The 22,430-nt window shown below is 42.6% G+C and overlaps 1 protein-coding gene across 1 annotated transcript in view; it reads left to right on the top strand.

Moving 5' to 3' along the window:
- The window catches only part of SHROOM4 (shroom family member 4), a 154,110-nt gene extending 134,286 nt beyond the window's left edge, over window positions 1-19,824 (top strand). Inside the window, exons 6-10 of the mRNA XM_042973944.1 lie at window positions 2,970-3,767; window positions 8,594-8,743; window positions 9,616-9,796; window positions 14,496-14,765; window positions 16,064-19,824. Of these exons, the coding sequence (XP_042829878.1) occupies window positions 2,970-3,767; window positions 8,594-8,743; window positions 9,616-9,796; window positions 14,496-14,765; window positions 16,064-16,333 (1,669 nt within the window). The 3' untranslated portion in view covers window positions 16,334-19,824. The remainder of the gene's footprint in view (window positions 1-2,969; window positions 3,768-8,593; window positions 8,744-9,615; window positions 9,797-14,495; window positions 14,766-16,063) is intronic.
- Window positions 19,825-22,430: the final 2,606 nt, after the last annotated feature.

Here is a 22,430-nt window from a genome sequence, read left to right as displayed (position 1 = left end):
TGTACAACATGGTGATTTGAGAAGTCTATACATTATGCTATGCTCACAAAGGTAACTGGAAGCCTGTATCTCCCATTTCCCTTTACCAATTTTGCCCATCAAGCTCACCCCCACCCTCACCTGCACCCTTCTGGCAACCATCAGGTTGTTTTCTATATTTATGGGTCCATTCCTGCTTTTTGTTTGTTTGCTTTGTTTTTTAGATTCCACATATGAAGAAAATCATATGATATTTATCTTTCTCTATATGACTTAGTTTACTTAGCATAATACCCTCTAGGTCCATCTTGTTGCAAATGGCAAGATCTCATCCTTTTTTATGGCTGTGTACAATTCCTCTGTGTGTGTGTGCGTGTGTGTGTGTGTGTGTACACATACCATCTTTTTTATCCATTCATCTTCTTTATCCATTTATCTGTTTTCTTTATCCATTCATCTATTGATGACACTTGGCTTGCTTCTATAACTTGGCTATTGTAAATAATGCTGCAGTGAATGTATAGAGGTACGTATATCTTTTCAAACTAGTGTTTTCATTTTCTTTGGCTAAATACCCAGTAGTGGAATTACTGGATAATATGGTATTTCTGTTCATTAATTTATTTATTAAGCAAATATTTATTAAATACCCACTGTGTACCAGGCACTAGGTACTAGATAAATTAGACACACAAGATCTCTGCTCTCATGGAGCTTACATTTTAGCTAGTAGAGCACAAAATAAACAAGTAAAATTAGATATGTGATATAATATTAGGTGGGGATGTATGTACTGAGAAAGAACAAAACAGAAAAAGGATAATTAAGGATAAGTCATCTCTATTTTAGATAAGGTGGTCAGGAAAGGCCTCTGCTTATAGCATTTGTCATCCTTTTACTTTACAATAACCATCATGTTTGTTTGTTTCCTGATGGAGGAAATGCCAGGTGGAACAGTTTGCACACAAGGAGTTGTTATAATCCTAAGGAACTATAGGTGGCCAAAGGCCCAAATGAGATTATGGATGTGAATTTCTGATCCATGTGAGTGATGAGCTAGCCAGGATGGGGACTGGAGATGAGCTAAGTGAAAGAGATTTTGTTCTTCATTCTATCTGAGCTTGGCTATCATTATGTATATTATTATTTCTTAAAGAAATATTCTCGGTTTTCAACATGACTATTGAATGGGTATTCTGTCTGATGATTTAATTAAACTGCTGGAATTTCCTGTCACTAAGCAGTACTTACTTAGCATGATGCTGATTGCTCACAGGCTACAGCAGGAAGCCCAGATCTTCTGGTATAGAGGGCTTAACTCTTTATACTCTGAGCCTAAAGAGATGTCCTTTGACTTTGGTCACTCTTTATTAGACAGAAGTTTGCCTTCTTATGCATATTTTTGTATATATTTAAATAAACCTGTACTTCTTTCTTTAAATATTTTTTCTATTGCTTATAAGAATCTCATTTTGCCTCACAAGTGATAGTCTTTTTAATTTTCTCAGTGTTTTTTTCTTATAAACATATACTATATATACATGTATACACATATATCTATTAAAATACACACACACACACACACACACCCTTAACTCTTGAAGCTGCAATTTATTTTGGTATATAATAGAAGGTACAGCTCTAAATGTCACTGCTCTGCAGTTATCTCAAAACATTTTTTTAATATCATTTTTTATCTCCTTGTTATGGAAGGTGAATTATAGATGATGTTTTTATAGATAGCTTGATATGTTTCTGGAGTTTTCATTCTGTTATATTAATCAGTAACACACTGTTTTAATTATAATTGCTTTATAACATGCTTAATCCCTTACCCTCATTTCTTCTGCAGCAAAATACTTTTTAATATTATATCTTACTTTATTTTGCAGGTTAATAAAAAATGCTGTTGTTAAAAATTCCTGTTGAGAATTCTGAGGAGAATTGCATTAGGAGGATCTATTCTAAACCCCAAGTAGCAAGCATTTGTAAATTTCCTGCTTGATATTTTTTGGTGCTAATATAAAAGCTTGGACAGAAAACATGTCATATTCATGATATAGCTTGCATCTGGAGAGGCATCAGGGGAATAGAAGTGGGGAGTGAAACAAAGGCTATTAGCATTTCTTTAAAAAAATCATAAAGTATAGATGGCATGGTATTAAAATGTGCTAATCCGGGGTGCCTGGGTGGCTCAGTCGGTTGAACGTCCGACTTCGGCTCAGGTCATGATCTCATGGTTTGTGGGTTCAAGCCCCGCATCAGGCTCTGTGCTGACCTCTTGCTCAAAGCCTGGAGCCTGCTTCAGATTCTGTGTCTCCTTCTCTCTCTGCCCCTCCCCTGCTCACACTTTGTCTCACTCTGTTTCTTAAAAATAAATAAATGTAAAAAAAATTTTTTTTAATAAAATGTGCTAATCCTGGGCAGTAGGTGGGAACATGAATATTTATTATAGCAATCTCTGTATGTTTCTAAATATTTAAAATTTTTGTGATTAAAAACAAAGCAAACAAAAACAATATAACAGGATAACCAGATTTGTAAGCCCCAGTACACAGCACATTCAATCTGAGTGCTACAGAGTGGGCGTAGTGCATGTATCCAACTTTGGAGTTAGACTGTCCAGGTTCAAATCCCAGCTCTACCACTTACTAGCTTTACAACCCTGAGCAAGTTACTTAAACTGCCCATGCCTCAGTTTTCCTGGCTGTAAAATTGGGATGATAATAATAGCTACCTCCTAGGGTTATTGTATTAACTAAGTTAACACTGGGAAAGCACTTAAAACAGTACCTGGCACTTAGTACACACTCAATAAGTGTTAGCTATCAATATTATGTGTTAGTATTACTATTCTTATTATTTCATCTACTATGAATATTTGCATCTGTTTTTGGCCGTTGTAAATTTTACATAAATGATTTTATCCAAAATAGGGGGCCACCTGCAACTTGCTTGTTTTACACAATCCTCATCTTGCTGTTTTGCAGAGAAATGGCTCATTCCAAGGCTAGCTTTTCGTGGGCAACTCCGTTCGATCCTTGCCTTGAGAACCCAGCACTGGGCTTGTCAAGCTACCGAGCAGTCTCTTCTCTTGACCTCCTTGCAGACTTCAAGCACTCTTCAAAAAAAACAGAGGAAACTTCTGTTTATGAGGAGGGGAGCTCCATGGCCTCCATGCCCCACCCACTGCGCAACCGTGCCTTCTCCGAAAGCCATATAAGCTTGGAGCCCCAGAGCTCCCTGGCCTGGAGGCAGCATAGGAGAGAGCTCTTTACTAAGGTTGAGACCCAGCCGGATCCTCTGGGAGCCAGGAAGAAGGCCTTTCCTCCTCCTCGCCCTCCTCCTCCCAACTGGGAGAAGTACAGGCTTTTCCGTGCAGCCCAGCAGCAGCAGAAGCAGCAGCAACAGCAGCAGAAGGAGAAGGAGGAAGAGGAGGAAGAAGAGGAGGAAGAGGAGGAAGGGGCAGAGGAAGAAGAGGAGGGGGAGGAGGAGGAGGAGCTGCCACCCCAGTATTTCAGTTCAGAAACCACTGGTACCAGTGCCCTCAATCCTGAAGAGGTCCTGGAGCAGCCACAACCCCCGGGCTTTGGCCACCTGGAGGATTCAAGGCAGGGATCAGAAAGCCTCTCAGCAGAGCAAGAGTCCTTTGGTCTCCATTCCAGCAATTTCCTGCCTCCAATAAGGGGACACTTGGGCTCTCAACCTGAGAAGGCTCAGCCCCCTTGCTATTATGGTATTGGTGGCCTTTGGAGAACATCAGAGAAGGAGACCACTGATTCCTCCAAGTAAGTGCTTATGAAACAAAGGTCCCCAAAGAGGCTGCAGCATGAGTTTGCAATATCACCTCCCGGCTGTGTGACCTTTGATCAATGAATTAAACTGTTCCCAGCTTCATTTTTCTCACCAGGAAAATGGGCATGATTATACCTATTCTACACAGTTGTAAATATGAAGATAATCTGTATAAAGCCGAGAGCCCCACGTGTAGCTCATAGTAGGTACTCAGTAAATAGTAGCTGCTGGTGTTCTTAAATATCACTATCAAAATACACTATTATTCCTCAGTTTGTCTTTAAGGTATGCATCAGTTTCAGGCTTGTGAGCCAGAAGGCATTACTTTTTTTTTTTAGTTTATTTATTTTTGAGAGAGAAAGCAAGGGAGGGGCAGAGAGAGAAGGAGAGAGAGGATCCCAAGCAGCCTCTGCACTGTCAGCGCAGAGCTCAATGTGGGGCTTGAACTAACAAACCGAGAGATCATTACCTGAACTGAAATCAAAAGTCAGATGTTCAACAAACTGAGCCACCCAGGCACCCCTGAGCCAGAAGGCATAAACCCTTGTTCCCTTATGGCATTTCCCAAAAGCCTGGCTCAGGCCCTTTTCTGCCTTTTCTTTTGCTTGCTCTCTAGAATAAGAGGCCAGCTCACAACCTGACCTACCTCCATTCTAGGCCCTGCCTGGGCTTCTAAGCTCTTCCCTTACCCCCAGCAGCAAAGGTATACCTGGAGTTGGGCCCTTTATGCCCTGCTTATTCCTTATAATAGGTAAGGGCACTCTTTTCCTCTTCCACATTCTCTATTCCCCCCACCCTTGTCCCCCCGCCTCTTTGCATTTGCCTCAGTGGGCAATAGGTGGTAGTTGATTGGGTGAGCTGCCTGGGCAGGGAGACCAAAGCAGGAGTGTAGTCTAGCCCCAGGACTGCTCGTGTTGGCTTCCCTGTGCCAGTGCTCATCTGCATGCCCTGTAGCACCTGGTTGTCTGCTTGGTTCCGAAGCAGAGGAGCTTGGGCCTCAGTTCTGCCAGTCATCCTGCTGAGAGCTCAAGCAATGCTCTGATGGGGGTGGGGGGTGGGGGGGCCTGGTATCTATCCCAGAAGTGCTTTCTTTAAATCCCTTTATAGAAGGTACTTGCCTGAGATTTGTTGCTATTAGAAGTACCTTGTTGGGGGGCACCTGGGTGGCTCAGTTGGTTGAGCGTCCAACTTCGGCTCAGGTCATGATCTCACGGTTTGTGAGTTCGAGCCCCACGCCAGGCTCTGTGCTGGCAGCTCAGAGCCTGGAGCCTGCTTCAAATTCTATGTCTCCCTCTCTGCTCCTCCCTGGCTCATGCTCTGTCTCTCTCTCCTTCAAAAATAAATAAAAACATTAAAAAAAAAAGAAGTACCTTGTTGGGGCACCTGGGTGGCTCAGTCAGTTGAGCATCTGACTTCAGCTCGGGTCATGATCTTGAGGTTCGTGAGTTCAAGCCCTACATCGGGCTCTGTGCTATCAGTGCAGAGTGCACTTCAGATCCTCTGTCCCCCTCTCTCTCTGCACCTCCCCCACTTGTACGCTCTCTCAAACATAAATAAAACATTTAGAAGAACCTTGTTATCGTGTCTTTTACTGACACACAAATCCTTTACTGAGATCTGGGCTATTTGGAGCTAAGTGAGAAGTTTTCTGGCATAAGGTGCTACCAGTAAGACACTACAGGGCCTGGCTCCTAGATACTGTGAGAATCTATCAGATCCCTAGCACCTGCTTCTCAAGCTATCCATCTAGCCAGAAGCGTTCTTACCGTAATTAGAAAACATTTTGTGGAAAGTGACTGTGATTGTTACTGGTCACAGCAGGGAGAAGGGAAGGCGACCTAGCACACAGTAGGCACTTAACATTTCAGAAGAAAGAACAGAAAAATGAAGGGTCAAACATGTATTAAGCATTTGCTGTGTGCCAGACACTGGTAGTCATTTTATATGACTGCGGGCCATTAATTACTCCCATTTGACAGATGAGGAAACTAAAGCTAAGAAAGATAAGAGACTAACTCAGAATTGCACAGCAAAGATTCCAAAGTTAGATCTTTGTTACTCTAAAACCTATGCTTAATTTGCTATTCTAGGCAGCCTTTCTCAGAGAGATCTTGTTCTTGCAATAGGCTGAGCCTTTACCAGGCCCTCTTGTTCCCTGTAGGGCAGTGTGTACAAGAGGTAGTAGTTCCAGGCCCCAGACTTGCCCCTTTCAGCCTCCTAGTCCTTCCTCCTTCATGTACCTCCTTCATGTACCTTGGCCCCTTGGCCAGAGAGAAAGAAACTGCTATTACTAGAGATCTTGTAACTTGTTCCAGAGATTTATTTCTTTTGATGACTTTGGGATGCGAGGAGAAACATTTGTTTGCACACAGCTTTAGCTTGTGGCTGCAAAAAATCAATTACAGATGCTTCTTTGAATGATTTAGATTTAAGGAACAGCATTATTCCCAACATAGCTAATATTTTTGGCCTGCTTACTATGTGCCAAGCATTGTTCTAAAGTAAGCACTTTTATGTGTTGATTGATTTAATCTTCACAACCAACTTATGAAATAGATATCATTGGTGTGCTACATCTTTTAGAATGAGGAATTACAGGTGGCTAAAGGAACCTGCAGAAGACCACAGGTAGCCAGAACCCAGGCCGTCTGGTTCACTGTGCCCATTGCATCCTCATAGGATCTCTGGGCTCCTTGAGATCTTATTCCAGATTCTTGCAGAACATAGAGTTCTAACCAGAAGGAAGTGGCTTTAAGATTTTGTAAGGGAGGGGCACCTGGGTGGCTCAGTCAGTTAAGTGTCGGACTTCGGCTCAGGTCATGATCTCGAGGTCCATGAGTTCCAGCCCCACGTTGGGCTCTGTGCTGACAGCTCGAGCCTGGATCCTGCTTCAGATTCTGTCTCCCTCTGTCTCCACCCCTCCCCCGTTTGTGCTCTCTCCTTCTCTCTCTCTCTCTCTCAAAATAATAAGCATTTTAAAAATTTAAAAAAAGATTTTGGGGTGCCTGGGTGGCTCAGTCGGTTAAGCGTCCAACTTTGGCTCAGGTCATGATGTTATGGTCCATGAGTTCAAGCCCCGTGTAGGGCTCTATGCTGACAGCTCAGAGCTGGAGCCTGCTTTGGATTCTGTGTCTCCCTGTCTAGGCCCCTCCCCTGCTTGTGCGCTCTCTCTCTCTTTCTCTCTCAAGAATAAATAAACATTAATTTTTTTTAAAAAAGAAGGCTTTGTAAGGGAGAAGTGTTAGAACGAGTAGATACATATTTTGAATCTAAAATGCAAAAAACCCCAAAGACATCCTAATTTCAGCCAAGTCAAACCAGAGTGTCTCTGTAACCCACCTACTATTCAGTTAGAAAACACTATGATACATGTAGGAGCAGGTTAGTGAAATTTCCAAGTGTTGCTTAAGTCTCAAAACTGGTTCAAGTATAGGTATAGTTTGCTTCCTCAACTCCATGCATTTCCTCTCAGTGCTCTGCAGAAGGAATTTGATTTTTGCTTCAATGTTCATTATCAACTGCAGAATATGTTCTCAAAGATCTCCTGTACCCTCTGCCCTATTAGTGGAGATTATGAGGAAAGGAACACTAGGACATATAGTGCCTAATATGATACACTGTAATATGGTGCAGGGCTGTGTCTGCTGTGAACTCAGTCTATAATTAGCACACCCTTTTAAAAATATTTCCAGGTGTTTTTTTTTTTAATTTTTTAATGTTTATTTTTGAGAGTGAGAGCAAGATGGAGCATGAGTGGGGGAGGGGCAGAGAGAGGGAGACACACCATCTGAAACAGGCTCCAGGCTCTGAGCTGTCAGCAGAGTGAACCATGAGATCATGACCTGAGCTGAAGTCAGATGCTTAACTGACTGAGCCACCCAGGTGCATCAAAATACATATACATATATATATTTCCAGTTTTACTAAGATATAATTGGCATACAGCCACATCCTTTTTCCTCTTCATTCTGTGTTTTTAGTAACTTCTGAGTCAGAACTCTCACACATACCCTAAATATATTTTTCTTATAAGTAAGAATTCCCTAAGTTCATACATTCATATTCCCTCCAGAATGTTCTCTTGTCTGTTAATATAGATATAGTCCAGCCATAAAAGCCCTTACATGCAAAGTTTTATATTATATCAAGTTGTCCCTTTGGCAATATAGCATTATGTCTAAAAACATAGATTCTGGAGTTAGCTTACCTAGGTCTAAATCCTGGATCTGTCATTTACTGGCTGGTGACATTGGTGAACTCACTTTCCCTCTCAGTTCTCATGTTCCTTATCTATAAAATGGTTGTCATGAGCATTACATTTTATAGATATATCTACACACACACACACACACACACACACACACATCTTAAGACAGCTTCCAGGGCATGGTAAGCACTATGTGAATATTAGCTAGTATTGCTCGTCTATTAGTGTTATTAGCTTAAAAACCTACATGTAAAATGAATACCTCAGATGAGGAATATTGGCATGCCCAAGTTTCTTTTGTGTGATGAATTAGAAGACAGCATAGCATGAATCAGTAAATAGCTGTGGAGCCCTTTAACCATTATTTTTGACCTTTATCTAAGAGCTGCAAGTAGCTGCAAAAATGACTAATGAGTTACTTCTATTTTTCCTTTCAACTAGAGGTTAGCAAAGGGGCAGTGACACAGGCAGGTGGAGGGTAGGGGTGGCTGGTAGACAACAAGAATATACTGGGGTGTTGGCCTCCTTCTCACATAAACCATGGGTGGAATTATTGCCCTTCCATCACTGAAACCTGACATTGAAGCTTTTCTATTTCCTTCCTCACACCAGACCAGAAGCCTTGATGGCAGAAGAGTCCAAACCCAAGCCAGCATGGAGCCAGAGCTACTTCTTTCCTGAGGAGCAGTTCTCTTTCATGGGCTGGAGCTCTGAGAAGCAGCACCTCAGTCCCATGGGCTTCAGTGAATCCAAGACAACAGGGTCTGCCATTCCACTTGTCAAGCCCCTGGGTGCCACTGGTCCCATTTTTTCCCCATTTCATTCTGCAACCATGGAGGAGACTGGGGCCACTGGGGATATGCCAGAAGTGGAGAGATCCTATCCCTTCCCAGGCCGAAGGCCTGCCTCACAGGCAGTCTCAGAAGAGCTCATGAGATATGTGGTAGGCCGTGACAAGTCCCTGGCACAGGTCTTAACCCCGGCCTCCAACATGGTGACCACTGCTGAGGTCATGGGTGACCTCTTCACTGTGGGAGATCTGCAGTGGAGGGGCCATTTCAAGCAGGAGTGGCACCATCAGGAAAGAAGAAATAATGAGAGTGTCCAGGAAAGCCACAGGGTGCTTTTGTAAGCAAGCTGACTAGATAGAGCAGAAGCAGGCAGGGATCTGGGATGGGTAGGAGGGAGGTCAGCAGTCTTGGAGGATGAAGAGGTAAGGTCTCAGCCATATCCCTATCACTGCCTCCTTCCCTGGGGATTCATACACTGGGGCCATAAACCCAGGGGCATCATGGAAGATCAGAAGCCCAGAACTTTGGGGACCTGCCAGTTTTTCTGGATCTTAGTAGGGTGATGAACAAACCAAATCATCTCTAAAGAAGTCCCCCTACCTATGATAGTCAGGGGCATAGAAATAGCCTCCCAAGTTCTCAAAGTTGGCCTTGACTTGGCTTCTAGGTAATCTTCATGTGGCCTGTTTACATTTCAACAGTGCTTCCTGGTCCATTATTTCCTTATTTCATAGCTCCATTGGTGAAGCAGGGTCCCATTTTTACAGATGGGGAAATCAAGAAGCAGAAAGGTCAAGAGCCTCTCAGCAGAAGTGCTCAAATGGTCATTCTTTGTTTCCACAGACAAGAGTTTCAGCACTTCTTACCTCCTCCAGGGGCCCCAGGGATCCCCACCTCTTACTCAGCTTATTACAATATTTCGGTGGCCAAGGCAGAGCTGTTGAACAAGTTGAAAGACCAACCTGAGATGGCAGAGACTGGCCTGGGAGAGGAAGAAGTTGACCATGAACTGGCTCAAAAAAAGGTGACATTTTTTTGATATGACTTAGATTTTCAGCATTTAGTTTAAGTATCTGGAAGTTGACCTGTCCTCTACGCTTCTCCAGAACAACTTGGTATATTCCCATATTTTCAGTATGGAAATAAAATAGCTTCTCTGTGTTTCTCAGAAATGTTTCTCCAGTCTCCTTTTGACCCAGCAAATACTAGTAATAATAGTAGTAGAAATCATAATCATCATCACTGTGTCTCTTGAATCTTTAAAATAATTCGACAACGATCCCCTTTTTACTGGTTGAGAGGATTAGGTTGCCCAGGGTTACAGACTAAGTGGTAGATCTAGGACTTGAAGTCAAGACTGTCTCACTTTCTACTGTATCATGACATCCCCCTCTGAAATAAGCCAGCCTTGCAAGTAACTCACCTCCCGTGGCACATCAGAGTTTTTGCCAATGAGTTCTAACCAATCCAGCCACTGACTGTATTCTCTGTAACTTTCTGGGAGATGAAATAGATTGACTAAGCAAGAGAAGGAGAAATTATGGCCTGGTAAACTTTAGTATTTATTTGCAAGAATAATCAATAATTTCTTAAAAGCACTAGAATGATCAACAGAAATTATGTTGTTCTGAAGCCTACCCATTCTTCCTCTAAGCATCACTAGGCTGGTTTTCTTTTTTTCTTCTTTTTTTTTCAATATATGAAGTTTATTGTCAAATTTGTTTCCATACAACACCCAGTGCTCATCCCAAAAGGTACCCTCCTCAATACCCATCACCCACTCCCCCTCCCTCCCACCCCCCATCAACCCTCAGTTTGTTCTCAGTTTTTAAGAGTCTCTTATGCTTTGGCTCTCTTCCACTCTAACCTCTTTTTTTTTCCCTTCCCCTCCCCCCATGGGTTTCTGTTAAGTTTCTCAGGATCCACATAAGAGTGAAACCATATGGTATCTGTCTTTCTCTGTATGGCTTATTTCACATGGATGGAACTGGAGAGTGTTATGCTAGGCTGGTTTTCTAATCAAATTCCTGGAATCACTTTGCCCTCCCTGTACTTACCCATTTTATTTCATAAGCAAATAGGATTTCCATGGCAACCCCAAAGGCCCAATTTACCACTTTGTGGACAACTGAACTCAACATAAACTGCTCCTCTGCCCATAATTTTCATTCAGGATATGACCTGTAGGAAAACTGAAGGCCATTTGCAAGAGACACCCCCACCACTTTCAAAGCAAAATGTCAGGGAAGTAATTGAAATCATGGTGGTATCAAAGTTTTATTGATCCAGATGCCTACCTCCTTGGATCCTGTGTTCCCTGAGCATGGCAAGGCTGCTCCCAGCTTACTCAGGACCTTTCTTTAGGAGCAAACCTAATAAGAGTCTGACCAGGAAAAGAGAAAAATGATCAGAAATGTCAAAGGACAGAACAGCAGATAGTGATTTGAAGTGATTATCGGGGGGGGGGGGGACGAGGGGGAGGGGCGGCTAGGACAGTTTTTGTCTCTGAGGACAGGTGAAGAAGGTCACCTATTTGCAATATCCTAGAAAAGCAACTCAACTCAAACAGGGTCTGTGATGACTCCTCAGATCTATCCAGTACACTTTCTCCAGGGTTGAAGTTCAGGTTGCAAAGCCCAGGTGCCAAGAAACAAAGGGCTCTCTTTTCTTGCATCCTTCTAGATCTTGGGAACTGAAGAGCTGGGATGGGTAGGTGATTTTCCAAGTTGACCGTTTGGCCCCCACCCCTCCCTTGACCCTGGCACTGACTTTTGTTTGGGAGAGCAGAGGGTAGGTATATAACTGGGAGTCTTTGGTATCTAATTGTGTTGCTTTGTTTCTATCATTGATTCCTAATTCCTAGTAGGTTTTAGAATTTCCCCTAAATGTAAACCTATGACACTTTAGATTTAAGATCATGGTGATCTCCTGACCTTTGGCCAGTTCTGAAATATGATAATAGGCCCTGGACCCAGATCAGGCTCTCTTGGTCTTGGTCACCTTGGACATGTCTAAATAACCTACTAGAAAGGAGCACATGCTAGAAAACTACAAACCTATGTATGGTCCCAGAGTACATGGGCAGGAATAATAATAAAACAAGCACTGAAGCAGACTTCAGTATATACATACAAGATACAGAATACTATTGTAAGCATGTAACCTGTATTAGAACAATACTATGAGGTAGGTGCTATTGTTGTCCTATTTTTTTAGATGGGGAAATTGAGGGGCACCTGGGTGACTCAGTCTGTTGAGCCTGACTCCAACTCAGGTCATGATCTTGTGGTTTGTGAGTTCAAGCCCTGTGTCGGGCTCTATGCTGACAGCTCAGAGCTTGGAGCCTGTTTCAGATTCTGTGTCTCCCTCTCTCTCTGCCCTTCCCCTGCTCATGCTCTCTCTCTCTCTCCCTCTCTCACTCTCTTTCTCACTCCCTCTCTCTCTCTCTGTCTCTAAAAAATTAATAAACATTAAAAAAATTAGATGGGGAAATTGAGTCACAGAAAGGTTGAGTAATTTGCTCAAGGTCACACCAGTGCTTTGTGGCAGAACTAGGGTTCAAGCCCAAGTAGTTCTTGCACTAGAGTTCATGCTCTTAACCATGATGCGATGCTTGATCTGCTGGGGCAGGTCAATTCTCGTTAGGACTTTGCAGTAGACAATCATCTATTATCTCAGAGTGCCTGGTAATAATAATAATAACAATAGCAGCAGCAGCAGCAGCAGCATCCACTCTACCACACTACCTTCCTGGGAGTGGAGTTCCAGAACTGGTTATACCTACAGGGAAGACAAATCAGAAGACACAGGCAGTGCTTCCCTTAAGAAACTTACCATCAATAGGAGAGGGATCAGACGTACCCACATGAAACAGGGAATGAGCCACTTCAAATTACACTATAGGTCCTATTTCTGAAAGGCAGGAGAGTTCAGAAAAGAAAGACTCATTAAGGGAAGCAGAAGCTTCCATGAGGGAGGGTGGGAGCAAAGCTGGGCTCTGAAGAAAGAATGGGAATAGCCAAAGTGAAGGAAGAGATTGAGAGCAGGTAGAACTGCATAATGCAAATCAGGAACACCAGGGTGAGTGTGGTGAACACAGAGGAGAACGAGAAGCTAATCATGAAAGTTTTGGAGCCCTGAGATTGGAATGGTAGGGCAGGGTCAGACTGCATAATAACAATAGCAGCCAGCCTTGATTAAACACTTAGTCCATGTTAAGTCCTTTGCATGCATCATGTCGTTCAGTCCTTATTACAGTTCAGCGAAGTGGGTATTACAATTTGTACCCACTCTGCAGATAAAAAAAGTAAAACACCATGAGACATTCACACATGTCACACAGCCAGGAAGTTGGCAGAGCTAGTAGTCCAAGCTGAAGTCATTGGGACTTCAGAACTCACAGTCTTAACCAAAAGGCCTCAGAGGCCAAATGGAGGGAGGGAGGGAAGGAAGATCCGGCACAGTGTCATACACACCAGAGGTACTTCAGTGGATTGAAGGGGAAAGAATGAAGCCATAGGCAAATATTTGACAATACTTTTCCAACCTATGCTCTCACGAGCATTCCAGTTCCTGTTTATTAAATAGTCTCTTTTCCAAAGAAGACATCCAGGTGGCTAACAGACACATGAAAAGATGCTCAACATCACTCATCATCAGGGAAATATAAATCAAAACTCCAATGAGATACCTCACACCTGTCAGAATGGCTAACATTAACAACTCAGGCAACAACAGGTGTTGGTGAGGATGCAGAGAAAGAGGATCCTTTTCACACTGTTGGTAGGAATGAAAACTGGTGCAGCCATTCTGGAAAACAATGTGGAGGTTCCTCAAAAAGTTAAAAATAGAACTACCCTATGACCCAGCAATTGCACTACTAGGTATTGATCCAAAGAATACAAAAATGCTGATTCAAAGGGGCACACGCACCCCAATGTTTATAGCAGTGCTATCAACAATAGTCAAATTATGGAGAGAACCCAAACAAATGTCCATTGACTGGCTAATGGATAAAGAAGATGTGGTGTGTGTGTGTGTGTGTGTGTGTGTGTGTGTGTGTGTGTGTGCGCGTGTACAGTGTTCAAAAAGGATGAAATCTTGCCATTTGCAACAATGTGGATGGAACTATAGTGTATTATTTTAAGTGAAATAAATCAGAGAAAGATAAATATCATATGATTTCACTCATATGTGGAATTTAAGAAACACAACAGATGAACATAGGGGAAGGGAAGGAAAAATAAGATAAAAAGAAAGGGAGGCAAACCATAAGATACTCTTAACTACAGAGAACAAACTGAAGGTTGCTGGTGGGGATGTTGGGTAGGGGGGTATATACATACATATATGCTGGTTCAAATTTATTTTGAAAATACAGATTTCAGTAAGTATAAATTAAACAAGACTAAGCTATTAAAAATAGTCTCAGCAAGTGTTTATTAAGTTACATCTGGCAAATGAGAATTAGCCCATGGGTATCACTTATCTAATGCCAAGAAGTTTGGTGGTGACTGACTCCTGCAAGATATGAAGAGATGAGAGGGAGGGTGGCTATTCAAAAAACTTGAATTGCTCATGACTTGCTTGGGTTTCCTTTGTTTCTGGTAATGGGTAGAGCCTGCCATCTGTTCCATGGATCCCAAAACAGAGGTTACAAGCACAGATCAGTTTCTGTCAGTCCCCATTCTCATCCTTCGCCTTCTCCTGTTTATTTCTCCTAGATACAGCTTATTGAAAGCATTGGCAGAAAACTGTCGGTCCTGCGGGAGGCCCAGCGAGGACTGCTAGAGGACATCAGTGCCAATTCTGCCCTTGGGGAGGAGGTGGAGGCCAACCTGAAAGCTGTCTGTAAATCCAATGAGTTTGAAAAATACCGCTTGTTTATCGGGGACCTGGACAAAGTGGTCAACCTGTTGCTGTCACTCTCTGGACGACTAGCCCGGGTGGAGAATGCTCTCAACAGCATTGATTCAGAAGCTAACCAGGAGAAGGTAGAGTTGGGGGTCTCTGGGGTATAGATGGAGGTAAATGCCATTGGTTTCTTCTCAGGGCCCCCTCTTTCAAGTTTGGCTTGTCTTGGAGACAGTAAAGCATAATGTTAAGAGTGCGGGCACTGGCTTTTAAGTGCCTTGCAATTCTGGCTCTACCAATAATTAGCTATGTGACTATGGGCAGCTTACTCAACTGTACTCTACCTCAGTCTCTTCAAAAATGGGGTGAACACACTACCTAACTCATAGGATTGTGAGAATTAAATTAGTCCACAGTAATTACTTAAAACAGGTCCTGGAATAGGGTAAACACTGAATCAGTTCTAGCTGCCAGTAGTAGTGGTAGCAGTAGTAGTAGTGATGGTGGTATTGATAGTGATAGTGGTAGTAATAGTAGTAATGGCGGTGGTGGTATTGATGGCAATAGTGGTAATAATAGTATTAGTGGTATTTGTACTGATGGTGGTAGTAATAGTAGTAGTAGCAATAGTGGTGTGCGTATTGGCAGTGATAGTGGTAATAATAGCAGTAGTGGTGGTGGTAGTGGCATTGGTAGTGATACCAGTGATAGTAGTAGTAGTGGTATTGGTACTGATGGTGGTAGTAATAGTAGTAGAATAGTGGTGGGGGTATTGGTGGTAATAATGGTGGTAGTAGTAGTACTAGTACTAGTACTAGTACTAGTAGTGGTAGTAGCAGCAGCAGCAATTTTACCTCACTTTCTCTCTGAGTTAGAGGAAGAGGTCTCACCAAGTAGTTGAAATTGGGAGTCTGTCATTTTCATGGGTTGGGCCACACTGTGTACATTCCAGAACCAAACCTACATCACCTTTCCATATACAAGTGGTTTGGGATACAAATTTGAATCCACAATAAGAAGCACTCAGGCATGTGCATACACACACAGACACATACACTCACACATGTACACCCACACAGAGACACATACCATCTTGAAAGCACTGTCATAGTGATACCTATTCTCCAGGTGGAAGGGGTCTGAGCTGGCTTTGTCAGAGCCTTCCCCCACCCTAACCCCAGGGGTGGTCCATGGATTAAAGACAGCTTAGAGATGGAAAGAGGTGAATGCATATAGCCCCGCCCAGTATCACTGTTGTGTTTATCCTCCCCCTGCCATAGCACAGAAGGGCTTTTGCCTGAAGGTGGACTTCAGGGCAGGAAATATAGGACTGATCAGTTAGTAGAGTGGGGAGCTGCTGTGCTCCACTGTGGAGCAGTGGGTTAGTGAGATGACTAGTAACTGGGATGGCTCTTAATTGGTCTATCTGATTCCCCAGTTGGTCCTGATAGAGAAGAAGCAGCAGCTGACAGGGCAGTTGGCAGATGCCAAGGAGCTGAAGGAGCATGTGGACCGCCGGGAGAAGTTGGTGTTTGGCATGGTCTCCCGCTACCTGCCTCAGGACCAGCTCCAAGATTACCAGCACTTTGTGAAGATGAAATCTGCTCTCATCATCGAACAGCGAGAGCTGGAAGAGAAAATCAAGCTTGGGGAAGAACAGCTCAAATGTCTCAGGGAGAGCCTACTCCTGGGGCCCAGCAATTTCTAATTCCACCAGCAGACTGTCACACCATCCCCGCCCAGCCACAACGGGAAGTGCTTTCAGTCTTCGTTAGCAGTTTGTTAGCAAGTAGATAGCAGTTTAGTTAGCAGTTTGTTCCATATCCTCTACCTTGTACATCTCTCACTGCCCCTTACCTAGCATTGCTCCCAACCAGCTAGGAGTTCCTGCTGAGGCCCCCAAGCCTCTACTCTAGGGAATAGATGCAAGAGCTAGGAGCTGCCTGCAGCAAAGGGTGATCATACAACCACACTCCCCTTCCCACAGTTTGCACAGGCAAGTGCTCATCACACACAGAACCAACAAAGTGCCTTCATTCTTCTTGGTCCAAGGACTGCAAAGACACCATGCACTCACCACCCACCCATGCCCCAATCAGCCTCTCAAGGCTCAGAGAGAAGCTGCCTGTGCAGCTCCATTCTGCCCAAGGCTCAAAGCCCAGCCATTTCCCACAGAGATCTGGCTGTCTTGAGAGCATCACTTCCCACCAGTTTAAGGGCCTCACCTAAGCTTTACAGTGGGAAGCACAGAAGGAGAAATTACACTAAACAGAATGTGAGCAAAGATCGGGAATCCCTAGGTGCCCTGCCGAAGCTAGGTTTAAACAAATGGGATCCACCCCCACTGGCCCCAGCATCTGGTTGAGGGGGAAGAGGCCTACTCCAACTAGTGTGGCCTTCCTCCTGTCCTCATACTTCTGGCTTACCACTTCCTGTTCCATCTTGCCTTTTCATTGCCAGTGGTCACCGGTGCCTACCCTAAGGGCTTCACACTATGGACCATTAATAGCTCTACTAAAGCTGACTTCTGGATACCCATTTCATTATTGGGATGAAGGGTTCTTTGTTGTATTTTAAATGGCCTTTTGATTTTATTTATTTTTATTTTTTGATTTATTTTTTCCTTTTGTAACTAATAAGGTGAGAAGAGGGGAGGTGGAAAGGGAAAAGGAATCCTAGAAGGAAAGCGTGTTCTGCAGATCAGCCTGGATTCACCATGGCTAGATGAGGGAATGCCAAGGCCTTAAATTCTTCCCACCAAACACTACAAGTGTCTAAGAAAGGAGTTCTCACCTTAAACTTAATTTACTATGGCCTGGCCCTATACTGAAGTCAGCAATGACCATAAGCTTAGCATTCCCCAATGGATTTCAGTTTTTTACTTATTTTTTCTCGAAACCAAAGATATCTGAAACTGACAAAAGTTCATCACCCATTTTTCTACTATCTCCCATCTAAGGAAATGGGTAGAAGTGAGCTCAGGAGGAGATCCTCTATCTCACAATTGCTTTCTCAGCCTGTGGCCTGACTCAGGGAACTGAAAGTCATGGTAGCTGGAAGCTCCAGCCAGGGCCAGCCCCCCAGAGCAAATTATGATCCAGCCAGGATCTTAGGCACACAAACAACTAATGCTGCTGTTGTTGCCAATTCCCTGACACCACTAGCCAGTTTCTGTCCTGGAAAATCCCTCAGGTGGGTGATGGCAGGAAGGGAATTGCGGCCAAACTCTGGCCTGTTATCCAGCTCAATTCCCCATTCCTTGCTCACTGGCACCCACGGTTCATACTGCACAGCTCTGCCCAACAAACCTGGGCATCTCTTCTAGTTACTGCTGAGTTCCTCAGGATCCTTGGAGGTTAATTGTAGCAGCAGGGATGCCTCATTCAACCAAAGGATTTGCCAAAGAACTTTGCTGCTGCTACAAATAGTGGTCTCTAGCTTCTGTTTCCTTTTCATTGTATTTGGAAACAATGGAAGAATCTTGGCCAGCAGGGTGTCCTGAGGGGGGCCCTGGGTATGCTCTTAGTACACTGCTGCTCTCAGAACCACTGTTAAAATGTCAACCTGCCATTCTCCCCTCAAGTGGGGAAGTCTACCCTATTCAGGAAGGCCGATGGCTCGTAAAAGGCTAGGCTTACCCAAGCCACATTTGAGGAAGGTGGGGGAGTGCTATGAATAGAAGCTATGGTTGCCATCTTTTTTTTTTCTTAAGCAGACTCTAGGATAAACAATGAGTAAGTTGAGACATCCTATATTGGGGGGTGAGGCCAATGTAGTCCATCATTCTAAGATTTTCTGGGGCCAGAATAGCTTTTTGGGAACACAGGCCGAGGTAAGAGTGGTCACTTGCCTGGGCATGATGACCGTGGTCTGGGTTTTTCTAGTCAGTGTTACATTGGTTGTACATTACATTTCTCACACAAAAAAGTACTATTGATTGTATTATTTTTGTCCCTTATCCCACCTGAAATTAAAGTTGAAACAAGAACACAAGGATGCTTACTCACTTTCACACAGAAGAAGGGTAGTTTCTAAAACAATATAATAACCACCAACCTATACTGATCAGTGAAGCTTGGCAGACAGGTGAAGTACCAAAAGGGAACTAATGCCCTGCGCTGCTGAGGCAGCAGTGCCATCGTGCCTCATAATGCTTCAGAGCTGCGATGTGGTGTCTCTCCCCTGTTCTCATTTCCTGGGCTCAGCCCTCTTGCAAGGCCTGCCAGGAGTAAGCAGTTTGGAAGGCAGGCCAAGGGATTTCCCCAAAGACAATTACTGGTCTTAATTTTTGCCGTCTCTCTTCAGATACCCATATAGGCCCGAGTGGGTAATAGGTTGATCTAGAGAGAGGAATCAGTACAAGAGTTACTATCACTTGTCCCTTCTCGCTCCCCCACCCCCACCTAGATAATTGAGTCTCCTTGAGTCCCACCAATTGCAGACCCAGCCAGGGTATAGTGGTAAATGCTCAAGGGGAATCTGAGAGAAAGAGGCAGACACACTAAAAGCTCTAGAAAAGGAGAGACTGGAAGCAGAGGAACTGAGAGGGTGAAAGACAAAAAGTTTTTTTCAAGGCCAGAGTCAGGTTCTGTTTTCCATTTAACCTCGTGTCAAAAAGCTGCCCTGGGCACTAGAGCCATAACCTTTAACCCCCCATCTCCCTGAAGGTGATGCTCTGTCAGTAGTACCAAGTCCCAGATGGAGGAAGCTGGGCACATTTACGGCCACTCCCTCCTGTCTGGAGCTTGGTGACTCCCACTGTCTTTGCCAAAGGAGTTGTCTATGCCAATAGTATTTCTTTAACAGACTATTGTATTCTTGGAAGATTAGTAGATCTTTAGAGGGGGGTGGGGCAGGGGACAGTTTCTATAAAGAACCAGTGTTTGTTGTACAACTGTTGGGGGTCATCTATGCCATGTTATTATTTTTCTGAATCTTATAGTTTCTGCAATTGTGTCCTCCACCATTCCCTTCTTGGCTGACATTGATATGTCTGCCAGATGGTCATCAAGGGTTATACTTCAATAAAAGGTGCTAAGGACAAAAAAAAAAAGAAATTATCTCACGTGTTTTGACTGAAGTGATGGAAATTCTCTAATATTCTGCTGAAAAATATTGGAAAACAATTTGGTCACATATCAATAATCCTTCATATGTAACTGTATGACCAGAGTCTTACCCACATCCCTAAACTCTTACCCTGGCCCATTGGGGATAGCATTGATGCTATACCATTCATTATCCCCAGTAAAATAATTCAGAATTCAGGAAGACTCAACAATAAGTGTAATCTCAAGTATAGACCTCAGTAGTATACAGAGTCCACTTCTGGAGTCTAGCCTAATCAGAGAGCTGAGACACCTTCTACACCTCCTCCAATCTTGAGTTCTACGATCTTCTACCTAATAGTCCAGTCCCTTCCCTCTTCGCAACCTGGAAAGCAAGGTTCTCACTGACCAGCTCTCTCTAAGTAACCTCATTTAGACCCAAATGCACTCCAGGAACCAACTCTGACACTTAAAAGCATACATTTTCCCTCAGTCTACACATTGTTTAAATTCCAACTGATCTCCTATTCTAGGTATCCAGTGTGGTAGAGTGGAAAGAGCCCAGTTTTGGCATTAAAATGAAATGTGTTCAAATCCTGGTTTTGCCACTTATTATATGAACCTGGGTTATTTTTTCAACTTTTGAGTTCATTTTTTATCTGTAAAATGGGAATAATAATATGTACCTTGCATAGTTGTGGCTTGAAACTAATAAATGAAAGTTACCAGCTGTCTACTGAGAAATGGTTAGAAAGGCAGAATCCCAGCTCCACCCCATGCCCACTAATAGTCTGCATTTTAACTAGATTCTCAGAGGATTTATATGTATATTAAAGGCTGAGAAGCACTAACCTATCATAAACTTAGTACATGGTAACAACCTTATATTCTAGTCCTGATTTATTCAAGTCATTCTTTTCTACTCCCAAGCATATTCTTGATCTTCTCATGCTGCTCCCAACTACCTGCCTAAATGAGTTCAGCAACATTGAGGATACAGGTTTGATACATAAAACCACTTGTGTCTCTACACACTAGTAATCAACAATTTGGAAACAAAATTAAGAAAACAATTCCATTTAAAAAATTATAAAAAGAAAATAGGGACACCTAGGTGGCTCAGTCCATTGAGCATCCAAGTCTTGATTTTGGCTCAGGTCATTATCTCATGGTTCTGAGATGGAGCCTCATGCTGACAGCACAGAGCCTGCTTGGGATGCTCTCTTCCTCTCTGTCTGCCTCTCCCCCACTCATGCACTCAAGCACATGTGCACTCTTTCTCTCTCAGAATAAACTTTTTTTTAATTATAAAAAATAAAACAATTCCACTTACAATAGCATCAATAAGAACAAAACAGGAATACATTTAATGAAAGAAATGTAACAATTTTATACTGAAAACTACAAAAATATTGTTGAAAAAAATTAAAATCTAAAAAAGTACTTAGACTAAAATCTATTTTAGATAACAATACTCCCCAAATTGATCTACACATTCAATCTAAAAGAATCTTAGCTGTCTTTTTTGCATAAATTGAAAAGCCAAACCTAAAATTCATATGAAATTGCAAGGGACCCAGAATAGTCAAAACAATCTTTAAAAAGAACTTGGAGAACTCACACTTCTCAATTTCAAAACTTATTACAAAGCTACAGTAATCAAGACAGTATGGTACACATACAAGGGTAGACATGTAAATAGAATATCATTGAGAGTACAGAAATAAGCCCTATATTTATGATCAGTTAATTTTTGATAATGGTTCCAAGACAATAAAAAATAAAGAATAGTTTTTCAACACATGATGGGGGGGACAACTGGATATCCATATAGAAAAAAATGAAGTTAGACTCCTTCCTTACAACACACAAAAATCAACTAAAAAGAGATTATAAACCTAAATGTAAGAATTACATTTACATGGGGTACCTGGGTAACTTGGTTAGGCATCCGACTTTGGCTAAGGTCATGATCTCACAGTTCATGGGTTCAAGCCCTATGTCAGGCTCTGTGCTGACAGCTTAGAGCCTAGAGCCTGTTTCAGATTCTGTGTCTCCCTCTCTCTCTCTCTGCCTCTCCCCTGCTTGCGTTCCCTCTCTCAAAAATAAATAAATAAATAAATAAATAAATAATAAAACATTTAAATAATTACATTCACAAAAGAATTACAAAACGCTAAAAAGAAAACATGGGAGTAAATCATCTTGATATTGTGTTAGGCAATGATTACTTAGAACTCCAGAAGCACGTGGCAAAAGAAAATATAAATAAATTGGAGTACATTAAAAGTAAAAACTATGCTGCAAACAATACTACCAATAAAGTGAAAATATAATCCATATAATCAGAAAAATATTTACATATCATATATCTAATATTAGACTTTTATCTATAACATATAAAGAACCGTTACAGCTCAATAATAAAAATAACCAAAAAATGGGCAAAGAATCAGAATAGACATTTCTACAAAGAATAATGTAAATGGGCAATAAACATAGGCAAAGATGCTCAACACTGAGGAAATACAAATCAAAACAATGAGATACCACTTCATACACTATGATCAAAAAGACAATAACAAGTGTTGGTGAGGTTGCAGAGAAATTGAAACAGTCCTACATTGCTGGTCGGAATGTAAAATGTTGTGGCCACATTGGAAAACAATTTGGCAGTTCCTTAAAATGTTAAATACAGAGTTTCCATGTGATTTAGCATTCTTCTTCTAGACATATACCTAACAGAACTGAAAACAA

The sequence above is a fragment of the Panthera tigris genome, chromosome X, assembly GCF_018350195.1.
Source record: "Panthera tigris isolate Pti1 chromosome X, P.tigris_Pti1_mat1.1, whole genome shotgun sequence".
NCBI classification, from domain to species: Eukaryota; Metazoa; Chordata; class Mammalia; order Carnivora; family Felidae; genus Panthera; species Panthera tigris.
This window is presented reverse-complemented; position numbering and strand designations above follow the sequence as displayed.